The sequence below is a fragment of the Odontomachus brunneus genome, unplaced genomic scaffold (genome assembly GCF_010583005.1).
Source record: "Odontomachus brunneus isolate Ranch 3 - 2012 unplaced genomic scaffold, Obru_v1 Obru_scaffold_053, whole genome shotgun sequence".
NCBI lineage: Eukaryota > Metazoa > Arthropoda > Insecta > Hymenoptera > Formicidae > Odontomachus > Odontomachus brunneus.
In genome coordinates, this window is record NW_022639503.1 from 1,973,948 (window position 1) to 1,984,826 (window position 10,879).

At 37.3% G+C, this 10,879-nt stretch overlaps 1 protein-coding gene across 1 annotated transcript; it reads right to left on the minus strand.

The window, feature by feature from the left end:
- Positions 1-7,917: 7,917 nt before the first annotated feature.
- Positions 7,918-10,783, minus strand: LOC116845576 (palmitoyl-protein thioesterase 1). The gene is made up of 7 exons (XM_032818401.1): positions 10,496-10,783; positions 9,563-9,672; positions 9,066-9,193; positions 8,837-8,992; positions 8,634-8,751; positions 8,304-8,462; positions 7,918-8,226 (listed from the first exon to the last, which is right to left on the minus strand). The coding sequence occupies exons 1-7, from the start codon at positions 10,635-10,637 to the stop codon at positions 8,101-8,103; spliced, it is 939 nt and encodes a 312-aa protein (XP_032674292.1). The 5' UTR covers positions 10,638-10,783; the 3' UTR covers positions 7,918-8,100.
- Positions 10,784-10,879: the final 96 nt, after the last annotated feature.

A 10,879-nucleotide genomic window follows, 5' to 3' on the forward strand; every position in this document is an offset into this window, starting at 1 on the left:
GGGGGGGGGGGGGAGAGAGCGAGCGAGGGAGAGATTGGAGAACAGAACGGCGCGGAGAAAGAGGAGAAATGAAAAGAGGCATGAATAGAAACGGTAGGAAGAAAGAAGCGCGCGCAATCTTTTTAATTATGAAAACACTGCTTTGTGTTTCATTTTGTTTTGTTGTCAGGGGGCGCTATTCTAATCGGGTGCTCTCAAACCACCCCGTGTCCCTCTTCCACCCTCGGACCGGTACATCCACCCTCTCGCCGCTACCGTCGTCGCCGCCGCTGCCGCCGCCACCACCACCGCCGCCGCCACCACCGCCGCCACCGCCACCCCGGCGTGCACCATCTTCTTTTTTTATATTATAACGTGCGGCTCTCTCGGGCGGCTCTGATGGGTCAGGGGCGGAGGCAGGGCTGCCGGCAGGGTACACGGCTAGAGAGGGTGCCAGGGTGAGATTGCTTTAGTAATGAATTACATAGCTCGGGGCTATGTGTCTCTGTCTGAGGAACACCACCAACGTGAGCGCTTCTTTCCCTCCGCGAACGCACGATTTTTTCTTCTTCTCTCTCTCTCTCTCTCTGCTTTTTTTCTTTTTTCTCTCTCTCTCTCTCTCTCTCTCTCTCCCTGTGCATGTTTTTGTCTTTTTTCTCTTCCTCTCGTTCTCCTTATGTTCACGCGCGCCGTTCGACGGACGAATCATTCTTGTCGATGGTCACCACGCGCGTTCGTTACGTCGCGAATATTGCACGTCGAGCTCCTCGTCGAGACATCATCGAGCATCTGTCCGGTCCGTCTGTCCCTCTCCTCTTGGTCCTCCTGCTCCTCCTCTTCTTCGCCGTTTTTGTTTCACCTTTTAGCACGGTCTTCGATGAGGAACCGCGTCAAGTCAAATTGTTGATGCCGTCGCGGTGTGTCGCGTGGTGAGCGGAAATGGGAGAGATTTCTCTCGTATCCTTTCCAATTTCTCCCACGTAGTTTTCCAACGACGAGTCATTTCGGTCGATGAGTCTGTCGAGTGCAAGATTTTTCTTATTAAAATGTTTAGCTCATCTTCAGCAGGCGACGCAAAATTGCGCGAGTATCGCTCGCGATGAATTTTGACCTACTTCCGTCTGCGCGTCCGTTTTATATAAATATTCGAGAGAAGCGCGTAGAGAGAGATCGGAACGAAGTCCGGCGGCTTGAGAATGCCCCGCCCGAAGTCGGAGTTGGCGAAGTTTCTTCGTTATCGCATTGATATAACGCGGATGTAAAAACTTTCCGCGTCGAGACAATGCATCGCGTCGCATTGACGTCTCCCGATCGCGATCGCGATTACTCGCAATCGCAATTCAGTCGTCGCTCTCTACCCCGAGTATGCTCCTACCCCCCTTTCCATCCCCCCCTCAACCTCGTTGCAGCGGGAAGATTTATTTATTCGGGCGAAACATCGTCGAGATAAAATCTGAAAAGCCGTCGCGCATAAAATATTAATTTCTCGTTTGATCGATCACGCCGACGCGACGTTTGAGTTTTTCAACTTATTTCTTACATTGCTTCCCGCATCGTGATGAATTTTCCGAATGAACGAAATATCAACAGACTATCGCAATGTCTGAGCAATTTATATTTTCATATATAATACTATTTTATATTTTATTTATTATTTATATATTGTTTTGCATAGTATATAAATTGTATTAACTGTATTATTTATGTATTATTTTATTTTTTACACGATTTTGCATAAAATTGTGTAAACAATTGGCAGATATGAGCTTCTATCGATGAGAAATTTATCGCGATGTAAAAAGGGACGTAAAAAATAAGTTGGTAAACTCAAACGTCACATCGGGAAATTAATAACAATTTTATATAATACAAACTTGTACGTTATTAAAATATTTTTTTCGCAACAACTGCAATTTAGCTCTTACTGTTCTCTTAGAATTTTGTATTATGAGAAATTAATATTTTATCTCTGCGACGAGATTTTTCAGGTTTTATCTTGTCGAACGAGAAACTTACATTTTTTCCGAATTATCAGATATCTCGTACGTGTCTCGGAGACGTATACTGAGAAAAAAATATTTTAAAACACATTTGATGAATATAAAGTTTATTTTTGTGAAATAAGGTATACTTCTATGAGAGATAAAGTTTATTTCTATGAAATAAACTTTTATCCCATAAATGAGTTTTCGAGTATCTTGCCTCAGTGTGTAAATATTGATGTCAATTGTCATCTTGTATTAATTGTGCAATGCGTGTTAGTCCGTCAATTAATTAAACATATGGACACTACATAGGTAGCTAATCAACGTTCTATCTTTTTTTCGGCATTAAGTTCGCTGGTAGAACGGCGGCCGTAAAATGGAAGGAGGTTGGTCGCGAAAAGCAAGAAAAGCAGGCAACGAACAAACTCGCAAAATTCCTTTTCATTTGCATTATTACGGTAATGAGACTGAAAAGCCGGAAAATGTCGGGCTTTTGTCACAGAGGGATTGTCCGCCTGGTCCATTCATTGATTACGTCGGTAGACGGGGTATACGCGGCACATAATATCTCAGCCAATCCACCCTAAAGATAATGAGTGGTAGGCTTTGCCTTTCTATTTGTTGCTCTAAATATCTCGATATATAACCGGACGTCGACAAATTGCGTCCGTCTATCTAATAGGACGCAATTACGCGATATTAAGCGCGACATTCCGCGACTCGCAGAATTTGTTACGATCAATCATCGCGGTCTCTCATCGATTAAGCGACGATTGAAACGAATAGACGAAATAATTATAAGTGGATGGATAATTAAAGTGAACTCTGGCGAGAAAGCGAATAATTCACCAAATTGTTTTTTCCGTGCGAAATTTCTGACGGAGGGATTTAGAAGGATGGAGAATGCGTATAGAGAACAAAAGGAAAAAAATATAAAGGGAGGAGACATCCGAGAGAACGCGAGAATTTAACGGCACACATTTGTCGCTTATTATGGAAATGACAAATATTCGGACAGACGGCTCGCTCTTTAAACGCGCGTTACTTAATTTGCGAGGCATATGAGAGATGTTAGCGGGATCTCAGCCCGAGCACGCCTAGATGTATCTCGTTAATGTAATTCCGACGAATATACGCGCGGGCGTGTGTTGTACGTTGCGTGTGTATCTTTCGCGCAGCACGCCCGGCGTGCTGAAGGTACGCCGACAAAAATCTACAAAGAGAAAATTTACCGATGACGGCGGAGGGTAAAGCGATGCGAACGCGCCACGTGAAAAGGAAGGGTTGCCCGTAGAAAGCAGAGATCTAGGATCGTGAAAAAGAGTGGAATTCCACAAAATCATTTTTACTCGCGGCACAAAGAGAGAAAGAGGGAAATATTATTTGTTGTATCTCTCTGAATAAAATTCCGCAAGACCCAATGGAATTTATACGTTGAGATAATTAAGCAGTAATGCTATACATTTATCTAAGATCTACCAACTTGAACATTTTAAGGTTCAATATCCAAGATTGTTAAATTATTTTTATTATCAAAGGATAACTTTAAACGCCACCGATATGTTAAACAAATAAAATCTTCAGACATACTATTTATGATAAGCATAAAAATGAAACAATTAGATTTTTAAAGAAGAATGTTGAATTAAAATTAAGTGGTAATATATACATTACAGTCTCTCTAAGATCTGCGAATTTGAACATTTTAAAGCTCGAATATTCAAAATTGTTAAATTATTTTTGTTATTATTTTACTCAGAGAATAAGCTTTAAGTGTTAAGCGCCATCAACATATGAAATCTTTGGATACCCTTTTTATAACAAGCACAAAAATGATTAGAACTTTGAAAAAAATGAACTAAAATTGAATAATAATGTATACATTACAGTTTTTCTAAGATTTAAACATTTCAGAGTTCAAAGATCGATGACTATAAAATCCTTCTGATTATTTTTATTACAGAAAAATTTGTGTGCGATCGATACATTAAACATATAAAATCTTCACATATACGCTTTTTATGGCAAGCATGGAAATAATAAGAGAAGCACTTTGGATCTTAACAGATCTCTAAGCAGATCTCTAAAAAGAACTCGACAACGCTCATGAAGTAAACAATGAAAGGGACATATACCGAGGCTTTTCGCGCTCCCTAAAATTCGACGAGCAGAAGGCAACGGAGAAGACAAGAGAGAGAGAGGCGAAACAGACTAATCCTTGCGGTCAGAAGCCGCTCGAACGTCATGAGGGTAGTGCACACAGTCCGCGTGCGCATAACAATAGTTTAATATTCATATTGTCACGTCCGAGTCAAAAGAGCGACCGTGGGCACCGCGCTCCTAATTCATCGGACAAAAATACGTTCCCTTTCAGGGGCGCGTCCGCTGATGAATTCACTCGGAGTCGTTGACGCGAGAACATCGCTGCACCACTCACGACCCGGATTCGTAATTAAACTTAGCCCTCCTCGCAGTACGTCTCTGTGTTCCTCTGTCGATTCAAAGCTGATTCGTCCGTGATAAACATATCGAGGCATCGACTCGCTTTGCGGCAGAGGGACAAGCGATTGGAGTCTTCAAGTGGTCCCGGTGAAAATTAAATCTTGGATCTTGGGAAAGAAGCGCAAAACTGCTGCTTCTTTTCGCGACTGGATTGCAAGCGGACGTTATCTCGGCGAAATCTTAATTTGCAATTTACGACGAATTGTTTAAAAAACACTTGCAGGCCTATAATTGCGTATTCAAAAAATAAATGAAACTAAAATTCGAAAATATTAAAAAAAATTTTCGCATAGAGCGCTTTTCTAAGCCTCAACAGCAGTAACTATTTGCAACATAAAAAATAATTGTATGTACAATGTTGTCCCTTGATCTTTAACGTTTGGAACTTGATCTTTGAAAATTCGGAATTTGATCTTTCAAGTTCGAAATTATTCCCGTTTTATTCTTTCTTCTCATTTCGTTATATTCGAAATTTCGCAAAAGTTATCAAGTTATAAATCGAGTAAGATACATGGAGTAAATATTGTAGTATAAATTGCAAATTTTTGTGATCTTAGACTATATAGAATTACAATGCGTCACAATGCGAATTTGTAACAAAATTACTATACATTTATTTAAAAATATTATATTACTTTTGTTTTTTTCCTACAAAATTTTTGTAATTGTATACTTAACTGTTTTTTTATACCGTATATCAAGTAGATTATCAAACTTTTTTACTTTTTCAATAGTAAGTTAGATATTGAGAAAAGAATACTTGAAAATTTATTTCTAGAATATGAAGGATCAAAATTTATAATAAACTGTAAATAAACTACATCTCACAAATAAATTTTCAGATATTTTTTTTCTACAATTTTAGTATAATCCAAAGCTTTACGAAAAACATTGTAAAAATAAATATAATTTTTCACGTAATTGCAATATATAATTATATATACTATAATTATATACGTATATGTATATATATATTCTATAATTTTATATATTATAATATATAATAACGTAATTGCAACATTTACGTCGTGTGACGTAAATAATAAATAACAGAAACATCACGCTCATTCTATAAAAATAAAATTGCAATCTTATTGCAACATAAGATAAGAACTTTCTTCACGAAATATCTCTTCGCGAATAAACAAAAATTCATTTCACGACACTATGCAAATTTATCAAAAAACAATACGATATGTATATTTCTCTATACATTTTTCCGGGTGTCTCTCTGTTCTGCCTGTCAGTGCTCTTGCTGTATCGTGATCTCGCCGGAGAGCCTAAGGGATGTTAATTCGCGAAAGCGGAAACGGGATATCAAAGAAGAGATTCCTATTAATAACTTGTCAAGTTCTTCTCGATAAAACTTCGACGAAGAAAAAGGTGACACGTCGTCGATACCCGGCGAACCACGAGAGTTGAGAGCGGCGTTGCGACGCAAAGAGACGACGCTTTAACTTGGCTATTTAAAAGGGAGAGCCTCCACATGACGCGGCAAGAAGATCCTGATGAAGTCGAATTTACGTTCAATCATCGTCTCGTTATTTTATTACAAGGCCTCATGCTTTGCATAAAAAATAATTTATTACATCATTGTAGTACGACATGAAAGCGTCAAATGACGTTTAATTCTCAATTCTTTGTTCGGTTTAATAGTCTTGCTTTAAAATTCCAAGTAACTTATGAATAATTGAGTTTAAACTATGTATAGATCGTACAAATTGATTAACAATTAAGTTCATTCGAATCAATCTTGTGTTTGATGGACCTAAAATTTCCCGATTTATCCTGTTTATTCTTCACGGAATGCGTCTCACGGCCCATTCGTTATTTATTGCACTCTTGCCTCTCACCCCTTGCTTCCCTCCGGCACCGCTCACCCCTCCAGGGATGAAATCGCAACGAGAGGCGGCCCTTCTAAGGACACCCACGATTGGACGCCGAAGGGATGTGCCGGCCTCTCGGTAATAATCCTCGCGGTGTCCTTGGCCGCTCCATCGTTGGCATTTAATGAGGGATGGAATAAGCGAGGCGGGAAGAGGCGCGGGGGTTGGTTTAGGCGTACGTCGCGGAGATATTTTATTTGTCTAATTGCGAGACGCAATAGCGGGTCGTGATAAGGCAGCATGTGAAAGATGCAGATACGCACAATCTCAAGAAAAAAAAAATCATCGAGATGTCACAGCTATGCGCGATTATCATGAAATTCAATCAGACATATTTATAATTAATAAAGCCACAATACACTCGATATCGAGTGTACAGTATCGATAACTGAAAGATATCCGCTCGTAACGGAGCAACACCTGTGTCCGCGCTCTCTGCGTCGGTCTCGACACGAATCTTCGCGTCGTCATTTCGTTACCTTCGAAATATTAATCTCGGGCGCTTCTGGCGAACACACGTGCGCACCAGCAATCTGTGCGACGACGACGACGACGACGACGACGACTGCGAGGAGGTGGAGGAGGAGGAGGAGGCACGAAACGAACATTGTGCGCACGCCATAACAGCGTAGCAATAACAGCGTTCCATTATATGTAGCTACACCGCGGGCGGCGAGATTGCAAAACATGCCTAGATTAATGTTTTCTCATCCCGCGGCTTTGTTGTGCAACGCGGGGGCGAGAGAGCGGGCGGGGGAAGAGGGGCGAGAGTGCGGGTGGCGAGGGTGGACGGAGAAGGGTGGCGGCGCACCCTCCCGCCGCGGAACGGAGCCGCGCTCTCCTGTTCCTTCCCCGCCGCGCTCTGCCTCTCACCCACCCTCTACGTCTATATACAATCGCGTCATGCGACAATGAACAGTACGAATTACGTTGCATTCTCTTTTGCGGCTCTCTTCGATCGGCCCTCCGCGCGCGCACGGGCTTTCGCCGCGCGTCATTGTTCGCGTCGCCAGAAAGGAGGCACTGGCGTGAGATTGCGAGGACCCGAAAAAAACAGAGAAAAAAAGAAATAGGTAAATTAGAAGGTACTGACGAAGAAGGAATTATACGCGCGACGAGGTATATCGTGTGCTGCGTGAAAAGAGAAATACGGGACGGGACATACCGAGAGCATTATGCATCCTTTTCGCTAGAGAGACTTCTTCGGCCGTTATCGTACCCGTTGTGGGAAAGGAAGTACAAGGAGCGGTAAAAGATCTAAAAAAAAATAACACTGTATGCTGGATTTCATCCAAATTAATTGCAAAGATAATATGCACAGCCTCCAAAGATAATGTCATTAATTGTCATGTGCGTTAATTTTTGATTCATCGAGTTTACTCAAAGCGTAATTTACATCTCAATGATCTCGCAATTTTTCAATGTGTATACGATCGCAAATGTGAAAAAGTTCCAATTAAAAGAGTTGACAAAAATATCAAGTTAAGAAATTAAGTAATTGCTATTTGACAAAGACATAAAAACGGACAGTTAAGGAAAAGCAGGATCGAAAATAGTGATCGATAGAAAATAGCAGTTAAATTTTATTAGATGTCCCATATCAAATTTTATATTCATTTGTATGAATATTTTCTATATTTATATTCATTGTATGTGTATATGTGTGTGTATGTATGTATGTATTATATATAAATTTCAAGATCTTTAAACTTATTCAAGCGAGGAAATGTTTCAGGATATTTCAGCAGCTATAGTAAAAATTTTTTAATGATATTTTCGATAAACCAGTCGTTCGTAAAGTGCATGTGGTCAGCAGGTATTGAAAGATAATGAATTTTGCCGGACATATCCATTGCATGCAATCCAAGTCGATCCTGCAAGTAACACAACAACATGTATATTAAGCTTACACAAACAGTGTTATTACAAATTTCTAAATTTGTTCAATTACTTGTTGGTACAATTCGCTTTGCTGCAGACTCTGTATCTCCTCTGCTTGGCCAGGTTTATAGAATCCGAACCATTCACTTTCCACTGGCTCCACCATTGTATCGTTTGCAAATTTCACGAGAACCAAATTTTGGAGTTTCTGAAGGTTATTCTTGTATTCCTATCGATAATCGATATAAGTAAAAAATTAGTTAGCATTTTAATAATTTAATAATTTTTATAAATTGCTTCTGTGTATTCCTAACAGGCAAAATATGATATATATCACAATTCTTTTGTATATTATCGTATTTTAACTGTACAGATTTTTCATTCATATAATTATACATACCTCATTAATACTATTTTGATTATTAATATCAGCAAGAAAGATATTCTTTTTTTTATATTCATCAATATTCAGAGGATCATGCCAATAAGTAGCTTGTATGAACGACTCTTGAATATACCTGAAATATTAAATTAAACATATGATGTCTCACAATATAAAATAGAGGTTTTGTGAAGAGAAATTGATGACTATATAATATATACCATAAGTATGCGCCGTGATAAAGAACGCGTCGCATATATCTGCACAATCGAGATGTAAGTGAACATTTTGGTAAACCAAAAATACCTTGGTGTTGACCGCCCATAGATATCAAATTTTGCATTGGTGGATTAGGACATCTTTGAGCTACTGCTCTCCTAAAATAGAAAAAAACGGAATTGTAATATATAAAGTTAGTTAAAATTATAAATTACAGTAAAACTGACTTACAGAAATTGAGCTCCTTGAGAGAAGCCAATAGCATTGTATCCCTGTTGCAACCTTGAGTCTTGCTGCAGTTGTTCACACACATGTTTTATTTGCTCATTGATATTACCGAAGTAACTGTTCTCTACATCCTACAAGAAAAAATATTTCTGCATTAAAAAGAGCACAAGTTAAAATAATGAAATAAAAAATATTATTCTGTGCATAATTTTAAAGTAAAAGTGAAATAAATAAAATTATAAACATATTCTATGTAAACATATGTAAACACACACACACACACATATATATATATATATGTATATATATATATATATATATATATATATATATATATATATATTTCCTGAAGTAAAATAAACCTAAGAAAGTAAAAATTAATGAATTAAATATTGATAAAAAGATATACAGACAAGATAACAAGATCAAAAAAATTTTACATATTATTAAAATATCTTTCTAAATTTATTTTCATAAGTTATTTTACAATAAAATCTTACCTGTATAACATCATCTCCAATACGTATAGAATGCACATAGACATTTGGTATTTGCTCTTGAAGAATTTGCTGTATTCTTCCAAGACTAAAAGAAAAGCAGCAGCTATCACCTATAAGAAAATATGCTTTCGTTACTATAATAAAGTGATATACTATAATAAAGTGATATAAAGTGGTTATATTGTGACATATTGTGTTTAACAAACTAAATTTAACAGAAGACTACAAAGTATATGTTGATTATTATATAATTTTTAAAAATAATATATCATGCTATAAGAAAAATTTTTCAATTCTATATTCAAAAAAGTTTAGTAATGTAGTATCTGTGAAATAAATTCAATATCTTAAGTTACCTCTAAGATGATAAATAATAAATAAAAGTTTCTGCAAATATCAAATTTAAGATACTTAATACAAATATCTCACAAGTTAATAATTTTTTATTATTGTTCTGCAATCATTGTAAAAAACATTCCATTCACAAATTATTTCATTGCATTCAATTTATTTCATTTGTAAGCAATAATAGGTTTGCCACAGTGCTTGTATATAAAGCAGAAGCTGATAAGCATGTATAAAGTTCTCTTTGATGAACTGAATTATCTGAAAGTAGATATAGGCATTCCTTATAGCAAGATTAAATGTTATTAATATATTTAACAATAATGTAACAAAGGGAGAGAGAAATAATAAAAGAAACTGATATATAACTTGTTAAATCCAAATTTTAAAATTATTTATATATTAGTATAAATGATGCAATCAATGTAACTTATAGTTATTCTGACATTGTCTCATATTTAATTCGATCATATTAAGAGAGAATATAGAACGGAAAAAAGAAAAATATCATATGAGAAAGTATGGAAAGTGAGTTAAGGGAAAGCGAATCTAATGCAGTCAAAGTAATTATACTACAATAAAACTCACCCATTCCATGCCATAGCACTATCGGCACCGGAACGGAAGTAGCATTTTTTTTCTCATGTAAACAATAGCCGGCATTTGCGAAGAAAAACAACGTGATAAGAAAACAAGCAGGATTTATCATCCACTTTTCCACATAATACATGTTGATTGTTCAACCTTGATAATGTTCTTGCAATTAACACACACACGTGTGATCGACAAACGTCGCAATATCTTTAAATACTGTTAATCATCACGGAACACAACAGTGTTATAAGCAGTGACACATTCGATTGACTGCTCACATTTGCATATATATATGTTTCAGCGATAGCAACGCGCGTGGCCATGATGGAAAATACTTCAAACAACTGCACTTTATCGGTAATGCAGGTTTCATTTTAT